This window comes from Leucopleurus acutus (genome assembly GCF_964270905.1).
Source record: "Leucopleurus acutus genome assembly, chromosome: 11".
Classification (NCBI taxonomy): Eukaryota; Metazoa; Chordata; class Mammalia; order Artiodactyla; family Delphinidae; genus Leucopleurus; species Leucopleurus acutus.
This window is the reverse complement of record NC_139152.1, coordinates 1,328,804-1,355,306: the sequence shown is the minus strand read 5'-3', so window position 1 is coordinate 1,355,306 and position 26,503 is coordinate 1,328,804. Positions and strand designations below refer to the sequence as shown.

The 26,503-nt window shown below is 53.0% G+C and overlaps 1 protein-coding gene across 1 annotated transcript; it reads right to left on the bottom strand.

Annotated features, from left to right (window-relative positions):
• Positions 1–1,810: 1,810 nt before the first annotated feature.
• On the bottom strand, positions 1,811–22,267 carry BID (BH3 interacting domain death agonist). Its single transcript, XM_082851199.1, has 6 exons — positions 22,187–22,267; positions 10,534–10,595; positions 6,992–7,196; positions 4,663–4,802; positions 3,940–4,152; positions 1,811–3,019 (listed from the first exon to the last, which is right to left on the bottom strand). Exons 2-6 carry the CDS (start codon positions 10,543–10,545, stop codon positions 3,008–3,010), a joined length of 582 nt encoding a protein of 193 aa, XP_082707325.1. The 5' UTR covers positions 10,546–10,595; positions 22,187–22,267; the 3' UTR covers positions 1,811–3,007.
• Positions 22,268–26,503: the final 4,236 nt, after the last annotated feature.

The following is a 26,503-nucleotide window of genomic DNA, read 5'->3' as shown; positions in this document are numbered from 1 at the left end:
CAGCTAGTGAACTTGCTGGAGAATAACAGCGGCTCCGGGGCTGCAGCCCAGCAGTCAGTGCCGGCTCCTGAGGAGCCGGTCTGAGTACACCGGATGGGTCTCTGGACTTTCAGTGATGCCGAGCACCTTTTGTTCTCTTAACCATCACTTAATTCAAATACTTAAAAAGCAGGATGAAACGTTCTCTTAATTAAAAACATCTCAATTCTGTCCACGAGGGTTGTGATGTAAAATGCACCAATTTCCAGGATGTACCCGAGTCCTGGTGGCCAGGATGTGCTCAAGGCTGGAATCTCTGTATGACGCTGGCTTGGAGAGAAGAGCGGTCATCTTGCTTTATGACCAAGAAAGTATATCTGACTTGGTCTGGAAAAATTGACACCAAAACATGTATAAACTGCATTAAAACGGTGGCTTACTGTATTAATGTACGCAAAACAGTGGCAGGTAAAGATGCTGTGACAAATTATTTATTTACCTACTTACTGCACCACACGGCACGCGGGATCTTAGTTCCCCAACCAAGGATCAGACCCGTGGCCCTGCAGTGGGAGCGTGGACTCCTAACCACTGGACCGCCAGGGAGGTCCCTGAAAAATTTAAAGTATTGTAAGAGATAGTCTGGGGTGATTTGGTGCTTTAGAGCTCCCTTCTCTTCCATTAGTTTATAGAGTTGACTACTTGAGTTTAAATTGCTCCTGGGCCTGGAAGAAAGTGTCTCCCTGCTGAGACACATTGTACTGACTGATCCCTGTGTCTGTGTTCATGTGTGATTCACCCTGTTTCCACGGTGACATGAACCCTTTAAATCTAGAAGATTGTTTCCAGAGGCGCAGCCACACCTACTTGCTTTTAGGACTTGCAGCGTTCTGCAGGTGTCAGCCTGAGGCCCAGCCCTGGGGTGCTGTGTTCGACGCTGAACCATGGAGTCATTTTTCTTTTCTGGTAAGTTTAAACTCAGGGAACAGGGAAGTGGTTTTGGTAACAACGTATTTATCAGTACTTAATTACTCGTGTTCGAATTGTCCTTCCCCAGAGCATCATGGTCACAGTAACAAGGGCGTTTCTGTTACTGGTGATGTGAGACCTGGACCCTACCCACCATTGAACTTGGACGCAGACCAATCCTAGTAAACACTTAGCGCTAGGAACAGACCGGGGTGTGTTGCTTCTAATAGTAAGTACTCTGGTTTACTCTGGTGCTAAGTGATTGCGTTTTGTTATTGTATTCTTTTTTTTTCAAATTTTATTGGACTATAGTGTTTTGTTTTGTTTAAATTTATTTTTGGCTGCATCGGGTCTTAGTTGCCCCGCGACATGTGGGATCTTAGTTCCCCGACCAGGGATCGAACCTGCATCCCCTGCACTGGAAGACAGATTCTTAACCACTGGACCACCAGGGAAGTCCCTGTTATTACTTGTATACTGACTGTGTGTCTAGAAAAGGGAGCCACCACAAATGCTGTCTAACTGCTCTTTCACCTTTATGCCTAGAGACCTGTTCTCTGCATAAGCAGCTTCATAGGTGCAGATGAGCTGGGGGCACGGCTGAAGATGAAAGCGTAAGACTCTTCACAGACATGCCCCACAGGACAGATGCAGTAGCTTCTCCAGTAGCTTAAAATTTTTATCAAAACCTTGACTTCTTGGAAAGAGAAAAGGGTGCGTTTAGTTACATGATTTTGGAAACTGGTTGACATAGGCCTTGAAATTACCTCCACGTCTTTTAAATGCCTGTGGTTCCTGACTCAAGTAGAAGGAATTCACGGTGAAAAAGTCAAACACACAAAAGTCTGATTTTCCTGTTAAACGTTCGAGTCCAGAACCTCTTGTGCTGCTTGGTTTTTAAACAGGAAGACCGAGTGCGCCTGAGCCAGCGGGGCCGGGGTCACCCTGAGCCGGGACAGAGCCACGATGCTGCTGGCCAGAAACCGGTCACCCACAGTGGGCCAGCGGGGCGCTATGGGAGCCGTGGGGCTGGTATGGGCCACTGACTGATTCTGGACCGGGTGCCCTACATCAACGGCAAGTTCAAGGAAGACGATTAATTAAACCCATCCCCTTGGACCCCTCCGGTATCTGGTGGTGCTGCCTTCTTCCATCTGCATCTGGAATGGCCCAGGCTCTTGGGATGAACCTCGAGGAAATATACGGTGAGAGATTTCCTGTGTTGGTGGAATTAGCTTTGGTATGTGAACACACACAGCATTAAACCTCTCTATGAAACCTAAAAAAAAAAAAAAAAGAAAGACTGCACTTCCTTACTATGAAGGTGTCCCTGTTTTAAGGGGAATTTATCACTTGTAAGAGGTCCATGCATTCCCTCTCCAATCCCTGGTCCCCTCACACTCGGCACTGCCTGTGGTAACACCACCACCACCACCAAGGGTGCGCTTTTTTTTTTTTTTTTTTTGGGGCACTGCACGGTATGTAGGATCTTGGTTTTCTGACCAGGGATCAAACCTGCACCCCTGCAGTGGAAGCACGGAGTCTTAACCACTGGACCGCCAGGGAAGTCCCAAGTGGGTGTTTTTAAAAAACAAAAAAACATTGTGTTCTTTTTCTTCTGCCTTTTATTTGTCAACCTGCTTTCATTTTGTTGTTCTTTTTTTCTTTTTTTGGCTGCAGCTTGTGGGATCTTAGTTCCCCGACCAGGGATCAGACCTGGTCCCTGCAGTGGAAGCGCAGAGGAGTCCTAACCACTGGACCACCAGGGAACTCACGATCTGCTTCTAGATCTGATTTTCAGGCGGGGACCTTTCCAGCAGACATTAGGTAAAGGCACAGTGTGTGGATGGATGTAGATGATGTGAAACACTCACACACGTACATGAAGAAGTTCCTAAATGGTCCCTGGCTTTAAAATGGTGAGAGAGACACAGCTGCCACCTCGTGCCTGTCTTCTCTGGGCACGTTTAAGTGGCCGAGGCTCCATCTCTGTGGAGACAGCTACACCGCCGTCACCATCTCAAGTTGTAACCAGTCGCACTTTTGTTGAGTCGTCCCTTCAGTCCATCTCCTGGAGCAAGAAAGGACAACAGCCGGGATTAGCCAGCCTCCCTCCTGAGCCAGGACCCTAGACCTGAGCCTCTAGGGCCACAGTCAGCAGAAGTGCAGCTGGGGCTTTGCAAACAAACACAGCTTTCACCAAGTCACTTATGGTGCCAAGAGGCATCTCAGTGGGTGAGAGGACTGGACCAAGGTTCTGTTTCAGTCCCACAGTGCCTGGAAGCTGTTAACAGAGGCTTATCTCCTTCCAACAACAGCTCAGCTTGGTTTCGCAACGAGTTGGGGTTTGTGTTCTCCCTCCGGGTTTTACTTTTAAAAGCCCGTATAACCGAAGGCCACGCAGAGAGAATGCTTTTAAGGCTCATCGACTACATATTAAGAGGGTCAGACACCTGAGCAATGCTCCCGACACATAAAACCCCAAAATTTATAGATAAGATACATCCACTTCCCCTTCCAGGTGGTCTACGAAACGGAAGCACCAGACTTTCTAATATCCTGGGTGGAGGACAGATGTGTACAGTTTTTACCCCCTTTTGACCGCTCACCCTCCTTGGTAAGCATGTTTTAATTTAAATTTTACTCCTTTTTGTGACAAGGTGAGGCTGACAGCAGACTGGGGAAGCCCAGCGTGGGCCCCTCTGGCCCCCTCTCCTGCTCGCCCCCCAGCAGCTCTTACAAGCCTGTGAAGGGTGCACGGTCGGCCTCCGCTGCCCTGTGACAGCAGCTCCTCTCAGAAACAACCGGACTCCCGGACGCAGAACCAAGCCTTTCCTCCTGAGCAGGAAGGGCCGTGACCACCTTCCCTGGGGCCTGTCCCCAGCAGGCAGCCCTGCAGCGAGGGTCCCAGAGCTCAGAGGGGGCCGGGGTGGGGAGAGGCGGACGCCAAGGGGGCTTAAGAGCCCAGGAGCTGCCACCACTGGCTCTTACGTTTTGGACTAAGTTCCTCACGTAGGCGAGAAGGTTCTGGTTGATGAAGGTCACTGTGGTGTGAAAGACATTTTGGAGCACAGCTGGCGAGTGGTCAGCCACCTTTTTGGCCACGAGCATGGTCAGCAGGAGCAGGGTCTTCTCGCGGTCCACATCCGCAGGGTAGAGCTGTGTGAGTTGTTGCAGCGCAGCCGCCAGGCACCGCCTCCTGTCCTGCACAGGTGGAAGCAGAGGCGCGGTTACCAGCCTCCCGCGGGGAGGAGGGAAGTGCTGGAAACAGCTGAGGAGGCAAAGCCGGGGGCAGGCGAGACACACACAGACACACACACACACACACACACGCACGCACGCACGCACGCACGCCCGCCCGCGGTGGGTCCTCATCTGCTTGGAGGCTCCCTGACAGACGGGCCTTCCCGGAGGCAGGAGGCTCGACCCGCCGGGCCCAGCCCGAGGGCGTTTCTAGGTCACGGGGCCCCGCCACCTCAGCGGTCAGACGAGTGGAACATGTTTCAGGAAGAGTCACATCCGTCTCGTTAATCTTTGGGGGGCTCTGTCCCCAAACTCGAGTCTGACTTCAGGTTTTCAGCTGTCAAGTGACTTTTCGAGAGACAGTTCACCAGGCTGGCTCTCTCTCCAGCAGTCACGAGCTGAGCCACCTCCCTGGACGCTGGTCCGTCTGCCAGGAGGCAGAGGACAAGCCCCGTGGGTTTTCTCACTCACCTCCTCCGACAGGCTCGAGTTACTGAACTGCGCGGCCAGGCCAGCCACCAGCCCCGGACAGATGCTGCACTCCATCCTGTCCCCAATCTGGGCGAGCTGCCTGGCGATGTCCCGGACCACTTCCTCCCGAGTCTCAGAGTCTAATGTGCAGAAAGGCGGGGGGGGGGGGGGGGGGGCGGTCAGATGATGACCCGCTCACACCCCGCTCCTGCTCCAGGAAAGGGGTGGGTCCTGCATCCACAGCCCAGTGAGGACAGTGTGAACACGGGACCAGGCGCAGGGGCCGGGCGGGAGAAGGACCTGTGATGCCGGGGTAGCCACAACCTGGGCTCGAAGCCCAGCATCCAACGGCTGTCGGCAGAGGAAGCGGTCAGGACAGAGGCTCCGCAGCCTCTCGTCCTGGACTCTGCCTCCTCCCCACCCCCCCACCCCTCCCCAGATGCCACGCTCTTACTTCCTGGACACCATCTGAGCCCCTCCCCAGAACAGAAGCTTCCCTGGGCTCTGGGGTTCCCAGCTGTGGGCTGACTCCCAAGTGCGCAGCTGGGCCCCAGGGCACTGCGCGACCAGCCCCCCTGCTGCTTCTCCCCGCAGCACAGAAAGTGTGCTCGCCCCCCCTCCAGCCCCTCTCCGCCCATCACACAGGTGGACGGCATGTGGCAGCCAGCCCTGCATTGAGACAGTTGTTGGCATTGTTTTTCCAACAGCATTTGCTCACTCTGTGTCTCTGTGTCACATTTTGGTAATTCTCGCAATATTTCAAACTTTTTCATTATTATATATTTGTATGGTGACCAGTGACGTCACTGCTTCAACACACTGCAGGCTCAGAGGATGGTTAGCATGTAGCAATGAAGAAGTCCTTTTAATTAAGGCATGAACGCTGTTAAGACAGCGCCACTGCACACTGAACACACCTCCCTGTAGTGTACACGTACGTCTACACGTGCTGGGGAAACCAGAGGGTCCAAGTGCCGCGCCTTGTGGTCTGGACCCCGACCAACAACCTCGCCTAGCTGCCTGCACACTCGTCCCTCGGGGTCTGGGTGGGCGCCGGCCCAGGACCCCTGCGGGCACCAAACTCCAGGGGCTGGCGTCCCTCACGTGATCACCTCCACCTCATACAACGCCATTGCACAGCAAATTCAACTTTTGCTCTGGGGAACTTTCTGGAACTTTTTTCCCCAAGCATTTCCAACCTGTGGTTGGTGGAATCTGCCGGCAGTGCCTGCACAGCCCTGCGCCCGTGGAGCTCCGCGGGCCTGGCTGCAGCCCTGACCTCACTGAGACGTGTCTGTGTGACCCCAACACGAGCCCTCCTCACCCCAAAACCTCCCACTACCCGCCCATCTCTGCTCGGGGACAGGTCACCACTCGCCTGCCAAGACCTCCGAGACCTGGGTCGACAGCCCGGCCACGCTCCACCCCCGTGGTCCCCTTCGCGGCCCGGCCCGTGCGCTTGTCCTCACCCGCCTCCCACACAGCCCCCGACGGCCCCGCTCTCCCACCTCCTCCCGTCCAGCCGAGCGAACAAATCCACCGACAAGTGGCGGCCAGGCCTCCGTTGTGCCCGTTGTGGCCACACCTCCTCAGGCTCCTGACCACACCCCGCTTCCTACCCGAGCGCCCACCTTGCCCTGTGCGTCCAGTGAGGCTCCACGGTCTGAGGGGCGCTTGGTGCAGACGGGGGCCACCGGGGCAGCAGACCTGAGAGCAGAGCTACTCCTGCCCCTTCCCAAAGGGGGCCTAAGGCAACCCTGGCTGGTGGGGGCCCCCTGCTGCGCCGTGGCTACCTGAATTGAGACAGCTGGCGGCCCAGAGGCCAGATCAGCCTCAAGAGGTCAGTGACCCCCACCACCAGGCGGCAGACTCCAGCCCAGGCCTCCCGGGAGCGTCGGGAACACGTGGGAGCCTGCCCGCAAAGCACAGGCTGGTTCAGGAGCCCAACGGAATTCCTCAGGGAGCTCCAGGATGTGCTGTGCCTGGCCCACCTCCAGAGGGGCTCCCAGCCGTCAGCTCCCAGTGGCCTCCGTGGCGGCAGCACTGGTGGCCAAAGCTGAGGCCGGGAGGACAGGACGCACACCTGGAATCTGCCACACACGGAGGATGGCCCGGCACAAGAAAAGAGCCCCAGGTCCCCGCTGCCCTGGTGACCGTGCAGATCGTCACGGCCATGACATACGCAGGAGTAAAGCACGGGCGCTGCACAAACGCAAACAACCCTCAGGAGCCCGAGTGGGTTTCAACTGCCTGGACTCGGCGAGGCCTGCTCCGCTGGACACGGGGTGGACCTGAGCATCTGGGCCGCGGAGGCTGGCCCGGCGCCTACCTGTCTCTGCCGCCCCCTCACGACGGAAGTGGCTGCACCAGTTGCCATCCGTCTGCAGCTCGTCGTCGTGGGCCGCGCGCACGGACAGCTTGTGGCCCAGCATCTCCAGCTCCTGGCGGCAACGGGAGTGCGGGCAGCACTGGAGGAAGCTGAACACCAGCAGGCTTGTGGTGCGCTCATCCTGGGGGCTGGCGCCATTGCTGACCTGAGAAGAGAGTCCTGTGGGAACATGGCCCCAGGCCGGGCAGCCGGGCCCGCGATGGCCTCCCTGGCCCGGGGCCTGGACACCCTGCCAGTGGGCAGGGGCCAGTCCGCAGGGCCATGTACAGATGCTGAAAAGCTCCAATCCTGCAGAAGGTGACCCATCTGCCGGCGGCCAGCTGGTGCGCCCCGGGGAGGGCGGCCAGGCACGTATGTGTCTAGGTGCCATGCTGGCTCTGCACGCCTGGGCCAGGCCCTGCGTATCTTTCACCAGCCAGAGCCCACGCTCACTGGGAGTGCATCCAGCAGGCAGAAGCTCATCCTCTTCCATCACGTCCTTTGTGGGCCCAGGAGGGTGCTGTGCAAAAGCAGATTTTCAATACAGCCTGGGCAGTAGTGACCACAGGCAACACCTGCCTCTGGGCAGGCCTGGCTGACCTCAGGTAGATTAACCCCTGGCCAAGCCCACGAGCAGCACAGGGGAACCAGGCGGGCCACTGCACGTGGCAACAAGAAGGCAAGTGCAGAGCAGGACCAGGGGTGCTCAGGTCACCCCCAGACCTGGGATGAGAGGGCATCGTGAGAGGCTAGGATGCCGAGACCGCCCAGATCAATACACACGAAACACACGGCCTGGGCTGGGAGCAGTCACGGGGAGAAAATGAAGGTGCAGGTAAAATTTACTTCTAAGTCCATAATGTTTTCCATTAGAAAATACTAGAAAAGTACTGATTAGGAAAATCAGAAAACTTCGAGAGGACAGTTTTTAGAGGACAAATTGTTTTCAACGAAATGCATAAAATAAGGTGCTTATGTACTGCTATTCAGCCTTTGCTTCTCCAGAATTACTCCTAAAAGGGGGAAAATGCATGTAAAAGCTCTACTCTACTAAACCTTTACAGTGAGGCCAGTGGCACAAGGCAGCTGAGAGACTCAAGAATGTGCTTCGTCTCTACCTCAGGAGACGTCCTGGTCAGGAGAGAAGAGGGGCTGAGGCAGGGCTGCGGTTGAACCGTGTCCCCCAGAGACAGGCCCAGGTGCTGGCCGCCAGGACCTGAGAGCAGGACCTTATTTGGAAATGGGGTCTTCGCAGATGTCACGTTAAGGCCAGGTCATCCTGGATCTGGGCCCTAATCCCATGACCCATGTCTTTACAAGAGAAAGGGGCAGGCTTACAGACACACACAGGGATGCCAGTGCAGACGGAGACTGGAGCTGGAGAGGCCAGAGCAGACTCCTCAGAGCCTCCAGAGGAACCAACCCTGCAACACCCTGATACCAGACTTGTGGCCTCCAGACACTTCAGAAAATACCCAGCCGGTGGGGTTTCCCTGCTGCAGCCCCAGGGAACCAAACCAGACCGTCTTTTTCAAGAGGTTGGTAAACAGGGTCCAAAGTCTGGGCGTGCAGCAGCGGTTGCCACCAGCTACGCCAGGTCAGGTATCAAACCCAGATGCAGTGACCCCTGAAACACAAAGAACAGAAGTGGCCGGCGAGAAGGAGAGCATCCGGTGCTAGAGGGCTCAGGCCCTGGAGCCAAGTGTTTAGTGCCATCGGCTGGGAAGCGTGTGGACAGACTCCGTTCTGAGCATGTCAAGAACAGGCTGGCCTGGACTCCCACACAGGCAGCCGGTCCAGAAGACCAACAGCATTTAACACCAAGAACAAGCAGGGCTGGTGACAAGCCAAGGACGGACGAGTGACACAAGCTGAAATGGATGTCTCAGAAGGGGGAAGATGTGATAGCTGTTTATCCTTTTAGGTCACAGGAAAAAGTATGTCAAGAGAAATGATCAAGACTTAGGAAATCTTGCCAGACATAATACAGATTTCATCTATAGGAGGCAAAAATAACTCGTGCTACAAAGTCAGTTCCCGTGCAGAGAAAACGATGGAAAGCTGTCCAATGTGTGTGATAAACTAGACTAATCCTGGTGTCCAAACCTGGAGAAAACAGCACCAAACAAACAGTAAAAACAAAACAAAACAAAACAAAAAATCAATCTCATTTTCTACATATCAAAAAAAATCAAAGAATGCTACAGTATAGATGAACAGCGCCATACAAACAGTAAAAAAAAACAAAAACCAAACCGAGCCATCATGCTCAGTGATATCAGCAGACACAAGAGGACACGCACTGCTCCATCCCTCTCATCTGTGTGGTCCCTGAAGCAGAGAAGAGGGGGCGGCGGTGGCAGAGCGACGTGAGTGCTCTTAATGCCACTGTGCCGGACACTTAAAAAAGGTTAAAATGGGGACTTCCCTGGTGGCGCGGTGGTTAAGAATCCGCCTGCCAATGCAGGGGACACGGGTTCAAGCCCTGGTCTGGGAATATCCCAAATGCCGTGGAGCAGCTAAGCCCGTGCACCACAACTACTGAGCCTGCGCTCTACAGCCCACGAGCCACAACTGCTGAGCCCGCGTGCTGCAGCTACTGAAGCCCGCGCGCCTAAAGCCCATGCGCCACAACAAGAGAAGCCCGCGCACTGCAATGAGAAGCCCATGCACCACAACGAAGACCCAGCACAGCCAATCAATCAATAAATAAAAGGTTAAAATGGTAAATTTTACTGTAATTTAAAAAAAAAACCTGGAAACAAAATCAAAGGGAAAAAAGAAAATCTATAGCAGGGTGAAATTTCTGACAGGGGAAGAGGAAGCTGCTGGATGTCTCACCATGAACCTGACTGTGGGGCACGCCTGTGTCTCGGTTTTCTCAGCTTGAAGGAAAGAAAGGGGAAAGCAAAGCCCTGGGAGTGTGTCTGCCCTTTCCCACCGAAGTCATCAGGAGAAGCGGCACCTGGGCAGTGCCCGAAACCTCTTCTGCTCAAGTAGTTGACGTTTCTCCTGAGCTGCTAAGCTGGGAACCACATGGCTCCCCGGCCTGCAGAGGGTTGTTTGAGAAGCGCACACCCAGCCCCCAGGCGCTGTCTGCTCAGAGATGCAGAAACCGGGCCAGGCTCATGAACCACCTAGTAAGTCCTCAGGCCCGCGGCCGCCCCCATGGGGCTGGTGGGGACACGGAGGGCCCCGGGCTGGGCACCCGAAGATGCCACACTGCCTGGCAAAGACAGGAAGGAGGTGAAGAAGAGCTTCTGCTGGGCCAGGCGCGACTTTCTCTTTTAAACTCGCTTAAAGCACAAGGCGCCATTTAGGCCCCATCCTGCTGAGGCAGGGGACTGGCCCACGCGACCTCGGCGACGCTATAGCTCTGAGCCTGTCCTGCACAGGAGCGGGCGGAAGCGGTGCGGGGACAAGGGGGTTTTCCGCCCTGTGCTCCCGAGAGCTGGGATCCGAGGCTCCGCCGCCCACACCCCCAGGACCACCGCCCATCTGACCTTCGAGTCCATGGCCCAGGCAGCGTCGTGGGCTCCAGCTCACAGGGGTGCGGGTCGGCAGCCTGGAAGAGGACACACACAGGGTGGGTGCAGGGCCCCTTGTAGGGCAGTAACTGTCAAATTTGGAACTTCCATACGGTTCCGAAATACACAGGGGGTAAAAAGAGCACAACCAGCTCCTCTCCAGGGAGAAAGGGCAAGGCTTCCCCCACCACCACCCCGGGAGCGCGGGCGGGGGCCTTGGGGGCCTGCATCCCCAGGACCCAGGCCACCCACCGGGAGCGGATGAGCCCACCCTGGGGCCGGGCAGGCTGCAAAGGTCGCAGATGAACTGGAGGGACAGACAGGAAGCAGCAGGACGCTGGCCCGAGGGCCTCCACGGGCCTCCAGCACAGGAGGCAGAGCTGCAGGACAATGTGCCACAGAGCAGGCCCCTGGGGGAAAGGCCGCAGAAGCCAACCCACGTCCACAGTCACAGCCTCGGCCTCCACCACACCCTCTCAGGAACGAGCTTCCGAAAACCGGGGAGGCCGCCATCAAGGGGTAACTCACATAAAATCTGCCTTCCGCCTGGGCCCGCCCTCCCCACTGTCCCCGCGGCCCTGATCCACTGTGCTCATTTCCCACCTCAACGGATACTTCCACCAAATGTTTTAATGCCTTTACATAAGTGACCCTTGAACAACGCGGGGGTCAGTGGGCGTAGAATGTAGTTGTATCCGCGATCTGCATTCTCCAATTCAACCAACAACAGCCCGTGGGGCATTTACTAGTGCAAAACATCCCCACAGAAGGGGGGCCCATGCCGTTCAAACCTTTGTTGTTCGAAGGTCACCTGTGCATATATGTCTTTATAGCTCTCCCTCTATATGTAAGGATATAGAATGAGAGCAGAACACGGATGCTGACCCAGACGGGACGGATGCACAGGAGAAAGTGCCTCTGCAGGATGGCTGGGCCCCGGTGTTTTCCTCAGAAAGACAGTGGGTTTGGAGAAGGTGGATTTCCTTTTTTCCTTCTGAAATGAACACTTACTAAAGATTTTATATAACTGATTAATGGGGGAAACAAAGATGTTAAAACCACTCAGCACACAAGCACCCACGGCAGAGCACCTGTATTTCTATGGACAAATCACCTGCATCAGCATCCGTTTTCTGCAGCTCACAGAGGCGTAAAATAGCTCAAAGACAAGAAAAGGGTGAGCTGGCCAGAATATCCAGGTTTTTTGCCCATTTCAAAGTCTTTCACAGATTTCCTGACAGTCTCCGGACTGGTAATGATCTCAAAGATTATTCTTTGACACACACAAACAGGGCGGGTCTCATAAGAATGTTAATTAACCAGCCATGCCTCCTAGGTTTCTTTTTCAAATTCAGATTAAACAACGACTAAAGCCACAAGATCAGCTTCTGTCTGGAAATTCTCACCAGGAAGCTCAGGCTGGACTCTGCTACCCCGAGGGCGGGCAGGAGCGCCAGGCCAAGCAAGTTCACAGGCTCCACCTGTGGCCCCTCTAAATGTGTGCGGAGAAAAGGAAGCCCAGCCAGGGGAACAGGGGCCACGGATCCAGACACTTGCACGTGGCAGAGACTCAAATGCAGGCAGTGGGTGGGGAGCTTTGCAGAGGAGGCCGCGGGGGAAGCAGGGGGCCCGCTGGCCGTGGCTCCCTGTGCGATGGTGTCCTCTATGTCGCCCCACGTTGGAGGCACAAACAGAAAGGAGAGAAGCTGTCGGGTATCAATCGAGTCCTGAAGTTATTTTTAGCTCCCTGGACTGTCCCAGAGAGCACTCTGACTTGACCTCCGGGCTGGTGGTCACTGGGGAGGGCTGGGGGAAGGGGCCGGGCAGGCTGCTCTGCCATCGTCCACTCATATATTCAGTCCCAGCCTCTCTTACTCGGGTCCCCACTTATCTCAGATTCCCTGGCCTGCAGGAAGCGACCTTCCCATCACGGAGGGCGGGGACCCCAGGGCCAGACTGGCTTTCCTGGGAGGCTCTGTAGCCTTCACTCCCTACAGGCAGCTCAGTTCTGTGACAAGTGGCCTGTCACAGTCGATCACACAAGCATCATTCAGAAATAGGACGTTCTGAGGAAGGCGCTCAAGTTGTCCAATTACATTACATCCTGGTAAAAAGAACAAAGGACAGTAGGCAGTTTCTCACCAACTTATACACAGAATTACCTTTGTTCTAGTAACTCTGCTTCCGGGTACGTGCACACCTATCCTCCTGGCTGCGTCACTCACAACAGCACAGGTGGTGACAACGCCACACCCACTGATGGGTGAGCGGGTGGACGCAGTGTCCATCCCGCGGTGAGTCTCATTCAGCCTCAGAGAGGAAGCTATGGCACCTGCTGCACAGGGAGGAGCCTGAGGGCCCTGAGCTGAGTGACACGAACCAGACGCACAAGGGCAGCTGCTTCTCTGCTGGAAAGTGGACTGTTGGCCCGGGGCGGGGAGATGTGAGGGTCCTGGAGAGGACGGGGGTGGTGGCATCTCAGTGCGGGGGACATTCGGAAGTGGTTACAGTGGAGAAGTTTATGTATAAATATTTAACCACACACACAACAAAGAAGGAGATTCTGGCGCCTGCGACGATGTGGAGGAACCCTGAGGATGTTACACCGAACAAAACAAGCCAGACGCAGGAGGACACACACCGTCTTGCCCCACTTACATGAGAAGTTGTGCCTGTTTTCTAGAGAATTATTAATTCCTATTAACGCCACTGAGCTGTACACTTAAACTGATTAAAATGGTAAAATTTTAATCTATTTTACCACAATAAAGTTTGAAAGAAAACACCCCCCACAGAGTCGTCTTTTTGAACCTATGCAAATAGCGGTACCATCACACAAAATGAGGAAACTTAGCAAGAATTCTGTCAGGAAGAACTAGTTGTCATTTCCGTCTACCAGGTTTTTATGGGTTACAGACAGTTGAAGAAAGAGAAAGTTTCGTGTGTCTAGAAAACAGAAATGGAAACGTCAGCAATATTCCGAGCAAACCACCAGTTTCCCACCTTGGTCTGTGGGTCCCCGCAGCTGCGCCCACGCCGTCTGCACCCAGAAGAGCCTGGAAACCCTGACTGCACCCGGGCGAAGCTCTGACTTGTTGAAACCAGGAGAACACAAACCAGGAGAACACAAACGTCTGTTTGTGAAGTTTCACTAGTTCAAAGTACCTAGTACCAGTCCTTTCCACAAGTCTCTGATTTCGTCCTTCTTTGCTGAGGACACACACGAAAAGCCCCAAACTCATCCCCAGAGGGCACAGGCTGCCGGGGGTGATTCATGTGTTTCTCTAACTGACAACATCAGAACGGAAGGGGTCAGATTCTCTTTTGGGGTACAGTACGTTAAAAAACGTGATCAGGGCTTCCCTGGTGGCGCAGTGGTTGGGAGTCCACCTGCCGATGCAGGGGACGCGGGTTCGTGCCCCGGTCCGGGAAGATCCCACATGCCGCAGAGGGGCTGGGCCCGTGAGCTATGGCCGCTGAGCCTGCGCGCCTGGAGCCTGTGCTCCGCAACAGGAGAGGCCACAACAGTGAGAGGCCCGCGTACCGCAAAAAAAAAAAAAAAAAGACCGTGATCAGTGTTTCCCCTGAGAATAAAGGCGTCCCCATATAGCACACAGCTTCTGAAACATTTAAATGAGTAACGGTTTCCTGTAAACATAACCAAAGCAGCCTCACAACAGTAACACTTCAGCCAAATCTGATTAATTGTATAATCGCTCTCTTTATAAGTATAAGGTAAACGGCCTGTGGGATTCTCCAGGGGCACTCTGGGAAGTCTCAATAATAGTTTTAGGTGTAAAAGATATCCTGAAAACATGTTTTTTTCTAAATTCAGGGTCCAACCTTTGGAAGCTCTGTCAGAGTCCACTTGGGCACTTAAGATGGGGTCACGGATGCCTGAAAAACAGGACATGGTTATCAATGAACGAAACTAAGAAAACCTTAAGCTCCTCATAAGTGATCAACCTTTGTTCTTTGTGGGGCTGTTTTTCCCCTTAAAACATAAAGCATCAAAAATTATTGTTTTGGGGACTCCCCTGGCGCTCCAGTGGTTAGGACGCCGTGCTTCCACTGCAGGGGGTGTGGGTTTGATCCCTGGTCTGGGAACTAAGGTTCCACAAGCTCCGCGGTGCGGCCAAAAATAAACAATTAAAAACAAAACAAAACAAAAAAAACTCGTTTTGACAGTAAAGGAGGCAAGACCATCAAAATAAGCAAACTTTGCTAAAACTGTGAGATTTCATAGCTTCTTCTCAGACTCAGACATTTAAGAGATTTACAAAAACATGAGACAATGTTCTCACTAAAAACATTGTTTTGTAAAATACAGTATTTTTAAAAAATATTCGTTAAGCAACAGGCATTGATATTTTCAAACAAATCAACAATATTTGAAAATTTTCTCCAGTCTTACTTTCTCACACAGAAAATAGATAAAAACCACTTAATCAAAAGCTTTTCAGGGTCCTCAGTAATTTTTATGTGTAAAAGAGAGACCAAAAAGTTTGAGGGGGGGTGTGAAGACCCCCTTTCCTTGAAAATAAAAGCACATATACAACAGTTTTTCTCTGTCATCCATTTTAATTAAGACTCAACCCAAGTGACTGACCTTCCTTCACAGAAAACCAGGTGCCCGGGTGTCACACAACTCAGACGCTATCTCCAGCAGCACACGTGCCCTGGGCGTCCCCACAGTGCAGACACGCTGAGCGACACCAGCCAGAGACGAAGCCTCTGCTGAGGACGCTGAAAACACTTGAACTTACACCTGGTACCCAATGCTTCGGTATCCTGTCTTACTTAGAAATTACCTAGGTAGACAGTGATTGCCATCATTAACTCAATTTAATGTGCGTCCAAGCTGTACCCTGGAATACTGTTACAGTAAAAACAATGTCAGAATTCTATTCAACTTAGTTGAAAACAAATTTACATGTCTCTTAACTTTAAACATCACGTAAGAGTAATATTAGCTGATTTGATAAGTAAACCTGTAGAAGTTCGGGGGGAAACCAATTACAATAAAATGTATTGTATCAATGTTATATTGATATATTGATTATTACATGTAATCAATATTAAGTATAATACTGATAAATCAGAGAAAAGACACAGCTTTTTAAAACCCCAAATTATTAATTTATCCTCATTTGCCAAAGATTTATCTTAATTATGTGAACCTGCATTCTTTTTTGTGATACAGTTGATGTACAGGTTACAGGTGTACAACATAGTGATTCACAATTTTTAAAGGTTATACTCCATTTATAGTTATTATAAAATATTGGCTGTATTCCCTGTGGTGTACAATATTATCCTTGTAGCTTATTTATTTTATACATAGTAGTTTGTACCTCTTAATCCCCTCCCCGTCTTGCCCCTCCCCCTTCCCTCTCCCACTGGTAGCTACTGGTTTGTTCTCTGTACCTGTGAGTCTGTTTGTAAACCTGTATTCTTAAAACGTTTCTGAGTTTGGACTTCCTTGGTGGCGCAGTGGTTAAGAATCCACCTGCCAATGCAGGGGACACGGGTTCAAGCCCTGGTATGGGAAGATCCCACATGCTGCGGACCAACTAAGCCCGTTCGCCACAACTACTGAGCCTGAGCTCTAGAGCCCGTGAGCCACGACTACTGAGCCCACGTGCCACAACTACTGAGCCCGCGTGCCACAACTACTGAAGCTTGCACTCTGCAACGAGAAGCCACCGCAATGAGAAGCCCGTGCACCATAACGAAGAGTAGCCCCCTCTCGCTGCAACTAGAGAAAGTCCACGCACAGCAACGAAGACCCAACGCAGCCAAAGATAAATAAATAAATAAAATTTGAGTTTCTTTCTGTGCATTTAAAATTTTTTTGAAGTCTAATGCGTTTAAATTATTAGAAACGAGATTTCCAGATTTTCTGGAAATTTTAGAAATATTTATATAAGCATTTATTTAGGTCCAGAAGCCAATGAGAACAGAGTTCCTCCAATCTGAGACACTTCACAACCTAACTGCCTAATGATGAGAAAACGTTTTGCACATTTACACGCCAAGAGGCCAAGGCCTTGCTGAATTACAGACCCACAGGGCACACGACGTCGGTCCCACAACTTCAGGGCCAGGTCAAGAGTAAACACAGAAACACCAAGGCTCACGGGTCCGGATGTCAAGGAGTGGTTCTCCGTGGTGGCACAAAATAGGGAGGGTGGGAGGGAGGGAGATGCAAGAGGGAAGAGATATGGGAACATATGTATATGTATAACTGATTCACTTTGTTATGAAGCAGAAACTAACACACCATTGTAAAGCAATTATACTCCAATAAAGATGTAAAATAAATAAATAAATAAAATAAAAATTCTGAACTGAGCTCAAAAGAGACCAAGGACGCAAACCACCGTCTGACCACCCAGATTCTCTGTCCTCTCCCGCTCATCACAGAGTAGACCTCTGACACCTGCCCACAAGGACCACAGTCAGCAAAGGCACCAAAGGAGTAACTGGTGCACATGTGCAAACGCAAAACCCAGCCAAACACAGGACAGAGGGAGCCATTCCACTGGCCCTGAGACGTGGCCTCTGGGGGCTGAGACCCACCGGCACGCTTCCAGGGACGGCTCCAAAACTGCCAGCCAAAGAAAAGGGAGAAACCATGACTTTCATACAAATACAAAACAATAAAATGAACACATGTCCAAGATTTTAATTATTAGCTCATTAATTAATAAGGGAACCAGTAAGATAGATGATACAACCAGTTTCTAGATAACGTGGATTTCTAAGGCGCCCGCCAGGTCTGCTGAGGTCACGTAGACAGTCCTTCCCCCGAAGCGGGTGAACAGGGTCAACGCAGAGCCACAGGAGGCCCAGGCCAGTGTCCACGTGGGCCCCTTCTGACGATTCGTGGCGGGGTGGGAGCTGCCACTCACCCAGAACACAGTGTGGCCTCACTTCCAGCCCCTTGCCACCTGGATTCGCCAGGACAGAAGCTGGAGTGTGGACGCTGGTCTGTCTCTCTGGCTCCTCTGCACCGAGCTCTCCGTCCCTCAGGCCTCCCCAGACGCTGGGCACCTCCTCAGAAACCCCAGTGATTGCTCTGCTCCTCAGTCCTCCCCTCCATCCCACAGGCCTGGGAACCACTGGCTTTCAATCCTGGCTGCACACACTGGGAGCAACTGAGAGACTTTAAGATACTGATATGACATGACCTTACATATGGGAAAGCCCAAGGAATCCACTAAAACACCCCTGGCAGTAATAAATGAGTTCACCAGCGCTGCAGGACACAATCTCTGCAAGATCTGTTGTACTTCTACATGCCCGCAATAAACAACCCAAATATGAAACTGAGAAACAGAGCAGCATCAAGAGAAATGAGATACTTCGGAATACACTGCACAGAAGATGTGTAAGACTTGCACAGCGAAAACGATGAACATCGTGGAAGGAAAGTAAAGATCTAAATAAATGGAATCGTTCCTGTCCATGGACTGGAAGGTGTATTCCATTCCGCCAGTGAGAGCCCCCCCCCAGACACCCACGGACTCAACACAATCACCCTCAGGCTCCCAGCTGGCTTTTCCGCAGAAAGTGACAAATGGCTCCCATTTCATGAGGAAATGCAAGGGGCACAGAATAGCCAAAGTCAAAAAGAACAAAACTGGCGGGACTCACGCTCCCCAACTTCACAACTTATGACTGACCTACAGTAACTGAGGCAATGTGGTACTGGCAAAGGATAACCTCACAGATCAATGGACCAGAAATGACAGTCCGTAAATAAACCCTAACATTTATGGTTCATCGACCTCTGACAAAGGGGCCAAGACAGGGTAAAGAACAGGCTTTTCAGCAAGTGGTGCTGGGACAGCTGGTATCACAGGGGCGAAAGCATGAATTTGGGCCCCTACCTCATATCATATACAAAAACTAACTCAAAACATGTCGTAGGCCTAAATATAAGAGCTAAAACCATTAAAAAAAAAAACAAACTCTTAGAAGAGAACAAAGGAATAAAACTTTATGACCTGGGGAGAGGCAGTGATTTCTTAGATATGACACCAAAAGAACAAGTTATACAAGAAAGAAAAAGATAAACTGGACTTCTTGAAAATTAAAAACCTTTGTGCTTCAAAGGAAACGATCAGTGAAAACACAACGCACAGAACGGGAAAAAGTGCTCGCGAATCACTTACCAGACAAGGGACGTGTACCCAGAACATACAAAGAATTCTTGTTAACAACAATAAAAAGACAACCCAGTTAAAAATTGGGCAAAAGATTTTAATAGGATCCAAAGATATACAAATGGTCAACAGGCATATGAAAAGACGCTCAACATCATTAACCACTACGGAAATGCTAATCAAAACCAAAATGAGAGGGGAATTCCCTGGCGGTCCAGTGGTTAGGACTCTGCACTCTCACTGCTGAGGGCTCAGGTTCAATCCCGGGTTGGGGAACTAAGCTCCCCACAAGCTACGTGTGCGGTGTGGCCCCCAAAAAAAGGAAGAAAGGAAAAAAACCCACAGTGAGATACCCCTTCACACCCACGAGGACGGCTAGAACCAAAAGGATAATAGCAAGTGGTAGCGAGGATGTGGAGAAGCCGGGAGCCTCATACCGTGCAGGTGGGAATGTAAGATAGCGCAGCCACTTTGGAAAACAGTTCTGCACCTCTTCAGAATGCTAAACAGAGGTATCACAAGACCCAGCAATTCCACTCCTAGGCATGCATATATACAACAGAAATGAAAACACACGTCCACACAGAAACTTGTACACGAATGTTCATCGTGACATTATTCGAGGTAGCAAAAAGCCGAATGTCTATCAACTGGTGAATGGATAAGGAAAATGTAGTAGATCCATAAAATAGAGTATTATTTGGCCATAAAAGGGAATGAAATTCTGATACAGGCGACAACATGGATGAACTCTGAAACATTATGCTGAATGAAAACAATCTAGTCAAAGGAAACCACAGATTGTATGACTCCATTTATATGAACTTCCCAGAATAACAAATCCATAGAGACAGAAGTAGACAAGGGTCACCTGGGGCTGTGGGGATAAGGGGACTGGGGGTGACTGATAATGTGCGTGGCTTCTCTGGGGGCTGTTCAGATGCTCTAAAATTAGATTGTGGTGATGGCTGCACAGCTCTGACAGTAAACTGGAAACCACTTTAAATGGGCAGATTTTATGGTATGTGAAATATCTCAATAAAGAGGTTTAAAAAAAAAAACAGCCCAAGGGAGGGTGGAATAAAGAGGGGGAGCCACCCCGTCACACAAGCCCCAGAAGTGAAACCCACCCCCAGTGCAGAAAGCCTCCGAGTCCCAGTGTCCTCGTCCACCGCCGCCGGACCTGCACAGGCCCTGGCCGAGAGGTGTGTGCACACAGGGTGCAGCAAGACGGCCCGCAGGGGCCGTGTGCCGGGGGCTGCTCCAGAGCGTCGAGGTGGGCCTCTGTCCCAACAACCTCCCTTGCCTTGGAGCCAGGGAGAAGAAAAGGGATGTCCCACGGCCCTCCAGGTGACCCGGACCCCTGGCCCCGGAAGAGCCCTCCGCCACGCGTGGTAGCCACGCTCCCGGCCGCCACATCCTTCCACCGCGGCAGAAGGTCCCCGGGACGCACGGCACTCCTGTGCCTGAAGGTGACCAGCCCCTCTCCAACCTGCTCTGTGACCCGGAGGGAACTCGTTTCCTCCCCGCCCGCGATGACAGGACACTGAGGGAAGGGGATAACTGCAAATGAGTCACTTCCTCATTGTCCCAGTGGTGGCTTCTAGAACCCTGGACACAAATACACAAAAGCCAACCGAGAACTCAGTCTGCAGCAGAAGTGGTTGCTCTGTGTTTCACCTAGATGATCACGTCTGCTGTTCACTGGAAACTTCCCCATTCAGCCCATCACAGGCAGGAAGAGGAGGGAGGGAGAGGAAGGAGGGAAAGGACCGGGTCGGGCACTGGGGAAAAGGTCCAGAGCGGGTCCAGGGCACCGCCCCACGCTTACCCCAGCCCCCAAGGCTGCCCGCAGGGAGGGGTCTGCGGAAAGGCCAGGCCCTCCCCACCACCACCGCGGGTCTAACAGGTGCAGGGGAGCAGGGCTGAGACGTGGGGCGGCGGCCGGGAACCCAGGCAGCGCAGCCCCGCAGGGAGAGCCGGGGCTCTGGGGCGGCAGGGTACTCAAGCGTCTTGTCTCGGATCAACATTCGTCCAGACACAAATCTCTGCCCGCGTGTCCCGCCCAGTGAGCTCCGCGGGTGCTTCGGGCGAGCACACGCGTGACCCCCGGGGGCCCAGGTGCTGCTGTCAGATCTTGTGTAAGGGAGGCCCAGCGGGGTGGGGGGCACTCCGGGCCTCCACTCCCTCCACAGCCCCCACCTGACATCCGGCCACCAGAGGCGCAGCCACAGAAGCACCTGCCACAGCTCTGGAGCGAGGCTTCTCAGGGCCGACAGTCCAGACGCGGCGTCCCGGGCACCGGCGCACGACGCGTGCTCCTCCATCGGAGCACAGGCCCCACCCCTCCCCCGCCACAGGCAGGCGGCCGCAGCGCCAGGCCAGTCCCCCTCCTCCTTGCCCCTGGGTGCCGGGGCTTCCGGGCAGGCCGCTCGCATCTGCAGTAAGTGGGACCTCCAGTCCTGGGTCTGCGAAGGCCCGGGAGTGGGGACCCTCCCCCAGCACTCCCGCACTGCTGGCAAGCTCCTATCCACCCCTCAGAGTCCACCTCGGATGGCCTGACCTCCTCAGACAAGACTTACGGGACCCAGCCCCTGTTCCGGCAGCTCTCTGCTCCAAAGCCTGCATCCCGGTGTCCCGACGTCGCCATTCCCACCACACAGCACCCTGTCCCGCGGAGCCTTCTCTGGGCCCAGCCCAGAGAAGTCCGTCCTTGGACCCCAGCGTTAAGGCTGCCCCTGTGCGCTGCGCTCCTCCCTCGCGGCAGGAGTCCAGAAGCCGCCCCGCGGGCCGCCCCATCCTCTTCCCCGCGGTGCCTTCCTAGAGCCAGCTCAACCCTTGCAGCCGGAGGGCTCCTCCCACCCTCCCCCAGCTCGAGCGCAGACCCTCTTCCAGGGACAGTCACCCGTGGCTCCCGGCGGGCTCAGGGTTTGCCCGGAGATGGCAGGGACCCGGGCCCAGGAGAGCCCCCAGCCCGACCTGCCTGCGTCCGGACGGGTGGGATGGGACTGGGAACCACGTGCCCCTGCTGAGGCCGCCGACGGAGGCCTGGGCAGCAGACAGACCCGCAGGAGGGGCATGGCCGGGGCGGAGTCGCCCGAAAGGGTCTCAGGGGTGAGGCCCCCTCAGTCAAGACCACCCCCTCCCCCGTGAGGGCCATCCCACCCTGGCAGCGCAGCGTGTCCCGCTCGCTGGATGAAAGAAACGCGCCCCACGCCCCGCGCCCGGCCTGCTGGCTGAGGGTCTCGGAACTCTCGGGGTTTCCGGTCACTAAGTCACTCAACAACCCACTTCCGCCGCCCGCAGCGTGTTCAGGGCAGCGCGAGCCGGGGAGGCGCCAGGGCCCGCACCCGCGTCTGCCTCACGCGGAGGGAGCAGCGGGACGGAGCGCGCGGGGGCAGGGGGGGACGGCCCAGGGGTGGAGGGCACTGGGACTGGGGACGCCGGGGGGTACTCACCTCCCACGGCGGCGGCAGGCGGCGAGACGGCTGCGCACAGGGCTCAGGCGGGAAAAAGCCGACATTCCGGGGGCGGAGCGCGCAGCCGCCGCAAGCCCACTTCCTGTCGCTCCCGCCCCGCCCCGACAAGGCTCCGCCCCCTCACTGCCGGCCACGGCCGCCCCGCCCCGGCCACGCCCCCACCCCATCATTTCCTCAACTTTGCTGCGGCCCCGCCCCTTCCCGGCCGCACCCCGACAAGGCTCCGCCCCAGGCCCACCTCCAGGCCCCGCCCCTCGCCAGGTCCCTGGAGGCCGCGCGCGGAGAAGCAGGAACAGAGGCTTACAGGAACCAGGGCAGTCGCTACACGCGAACTCAGGAATAGAAACCGAATTTTAAAAAGAAGAAAAAAGACCGGAAAGAAATATAACCAGAAACCATGGGCTGGTTACAGTGAAATGATAAAATCGCAGGATTATCTACTTTTTTGTACTTTCCAATTTTTCTTAAATAACTGTGGCACCAATTTTACAGTGAATAAAACTATGTAATAGGGACTTCACTGGTGGCGCAGTGGTTAAGAATCCGCCTGCCAGTGCAGGGAATACGGGTTCGAGCCCTAGTCCGGGAAGATCCCACATACCGCGGTGCAGCTAAGCCCGTGCACCACAACTACTGAGCCTGCGTTCTAGAGCCCGCATGCCACAACTACTGAAGCCCGCGTGCCTAGAGCCTGTGCTCTGCAACAAGAGAAGCCACCGCAATGAGAAGCCCGTGCACCGCAACAAAGAGTAGCCTCCGCTCCGCAACTAGAGAAAAGCCCGCGTGTAGCAACGAAGACCCAACACAGCCAAAAATAAATTAATTAAAAAAAAAAAAAACTACGTAATAAAGATCACATCATGGGAACTGGGAACCACGTGCCCCTGCAGAGGCCACTGAGGGAACAGTTTTTAAATCTAGGCAGTGTTATCTATCTGTGTCCCAACTTGATTTCTTTATCAGAGCTGCATATCCAAGTGATAAAAGTATTAAACAGCAAGTACTTTTAAATGGGGCTCCTGGCAGTCAAAACAAGAGAGAGAGAGTGAGGGGCTGATTTCACAGCCCTGCAAGGAAAGGATGGAGCTGCCAATTTCCACTGCAAGAGTCCAACTTTGTCTCACACCTAACTTTAAGTGAAAGTTTTGGCTTTTGTGTGCAGCTCTGAAGGAAGTATGAACAGGGACAATCTAGAAAATCTGAACGAGAGCAGGTTCATCCCAACAGACACATGACTGGTGTGAAGGGACAACAGGGCCAGCCACCCATCAGGGGTCCCAGCTCATCACTCTCTCCCTGCAATGTCCAGGGACAGAACTCCTCACGTGGCCGCTGAGGCCGCCTGCATAAGCCATCAGCCCCCGCCCCCCCGCACCCACACTCTAGAGCCGTAAGTTCATCTCTAGGACCACAAATGCGTTGCCAGTACCCTATGTGGACCATCCAGGCCAAATCATGCTGCCTAAAAGCTGCTCCCAGGCTCTCACTGTGGTCTTGTCAGAAGGAGTTTAACTTCAAACCAATGCATCGAGCCAGTAATCCTTCCAGCCTCAGCACCACCCAACTCTCCTCTTACTCTCACAGCTTCTGACGGCTAAACTTGGGTGATGGATGACCTGAGTCTCTGCCTTTTTACACAGGCCTCTGACTGTGATTTCACTTTCCACATCACAGCCTCCTGGGCCGTGAAGGGCTGCTGTGGCTCCGGCAGCAACACCATGTTCCCCAGATGGCAGTCACAGTAGTCCTGCTGTGAACACCGTCCTGCCAACCTTTTTGTAGATGCGTGTCCTCACTCCTCTTCAGTCTCATACCTAGGAGTGGGGCTGCTGGGGCATAGTGCTGGGGAATGTTTAATTTTATCAGAAACTGTCGGTTTTCCAGAGTGGCTGTGCCATTCCGCACTCCCGCCAGCCGTGTCCAAGCATCCCGGCAGCTCCCACCTGCGCAGGGTCCAAGCTGCCCCTCCTCCCGTCAGGGCAGCTGCCTCCTAACCGCTCTCTCCCTGCCACCTTGGCTCCAGTATCCTCCCTCCTGCTGTAAAATGTCAGGTGTTAAAAAAAAAAGTCAGGTGTTGTTACCCCACTCTTAAAAACCCTCTTGGGTTTCCTGGGGCCTTTTCAATAGCCCACGAAGTCCTCCGTGCTCTGCACCCTCTCTGCTCGAATCCTGCCACTGTCCCTGCACTTCCCTGGGCCTGGCTCCATTCTGTCCAGCACGTTTCACCTGAAATACGACGTAATTGTGTGTGTGTGTTGGAAGGTGTCCCCTCCCTGGAATGTCACTCTCTCGCCGCGGTACCCAGGGGCACTCAGCGTGGAATGAACGTGTGAACAGGAGGTGGGTGCCGCACTGAAGGCTGAGCAGGGTGCTGTAAGGGCGAGTGGCCAGCGGGGTGGCCAGCGGGACTGGGTCGTCTAAGAAGGTGACATCTAAACTAGCAGCTGAAAGCCAGAAAGGGACCAGATGTGGCGAGAGGGGAAGGGCATTCTGCACGCAGGGGATGTCGCTGTGCGGAGTGGGTGACACGGGAGGGCAGGAGGCTAGGTGAGCAGTGGGATCTCATCCTGAACACTGTGCCAGCCACTGCCCATTAGGCCAGGCGGGACCCACACCAGTAGGCCCCCCAAGGTCCCTTCTCCCCTATCCAGCCCCCAGTTCTAATTTGCAGCTTCTGCTATGCTGTGGACTTTATAATCCATCCATGTGTTAAAAATGAGAAAATAAATACATAGATAGACAAACAGAATGATGGTCTCAGCAATGAAAACAGAACACAAAACCCAGTGCGTTTTGCTTTTTTGTTTTGGCCGCACTGCATGGTACCTTATTTCCCCGACCAGGGATCGAACCCGCGACCCCTACATTGGAAGCACTGAGTCAGCCACTGGACCACCAGGGAAGTCCCGCAGTGCGGTTCTGACTGGGAGGTGTAGCCGGCTAAGCAGAGCCAGAGCCTGGCCTCGGTTCTACTTTTTTCTGAGGTTTCTCACTGCTGCTTCTGGCTGCTGGCCGCTCCTACAGTGACCCCTATCATGGTGATGGGGACACTGGACAGCTACGTGCAAAAGGATGAAACTGGACCACTGTCTTACCCCACACACAAATATCAGCTCAAATGGATTAAAGACTTGAATGTAAGACCTGAAACTAGAAAACTCCTAGAAGAAAACGTAGGCAGTAAGCTCTTTGACATCAATCTTTGCAATCATTTTTTTTGGTTTCACACCAAAAGCAAAGGCAACAAAAGCAAAAATAAACAAGTGGGACTACATTAAATTTAAAAGGAAACCATTAACAAAATAAAAAGGCCATCTATGGAATGGGAGAAGATATTTGCAAATCATGCATCTGATAAGGGATTAATATCCAAAATATATAAGAGGGACTTCCCTGGTGGTCCAGTGGTTAAGACTCCACACTTCCAATGGAGCCTGGGTTCCATCCCTGGTTGGGGAACTAAGATCCCACATGCTATGCGGAGCTGCCAATATATATATATATATATATATATATATATATATATATATATATATATATATATATACAGAAACTCACACCACTCAACAGCAAAAACAAGCAAAAAAATTGATTAGAAAAATGGGCAGAGGAACTTGGACATTTCTCCAAAGAAGACATACAAATGGCCAACAGGCACATGAAAAGAAGCTAAGTATCACTAATCATCAGGGAAATACAGATCAAAACCACAGTGAGATCACCCACACCCGCTAGAATGGCTATTATCAAAAAGTAAGAAATAACAAGTGTTGGTGGTGAGGGTGTGGACAAAAGGGAACCCTTGTGCACTGTTGGTGAGAATGTAAACTGGTGCAGCCACTATGGAGAACAGTAAGGGGGTTCCTCAAAAAATTAAAAATAGAACTACTATATGATCTAGCAATTCTGCTTCTGGGTATTTATCCAAAATATGAAATCACTATCTTGAAGAGATACCTGCATCCTCCTGTTCACTGCAGTATATTATTCACCATAGCCAAGACATGGAAACAACCTAAGTGTCCATTGGCTGATGAATGGATAAAGAAGATGTGAGCCACATGTGTGGTGTGTGTGTGTGTGTATCTATAAATGGAATACTGTTCAGCCACAAATAGGAGTTCCTGCTCTTTGCAAGAATGTGGATGGACCTTGAGGGCATTATGGCTTAGTGAAATAAGTCAGAGAAAAACAAATACTGTATGATCTCATATGTGGAATCTAAAAACAAAAACAAGACCTGGGGACTTCCCTGGTGGCGCAGTGCTTAAGAATCCACCTGCCAATGCAGGGGAC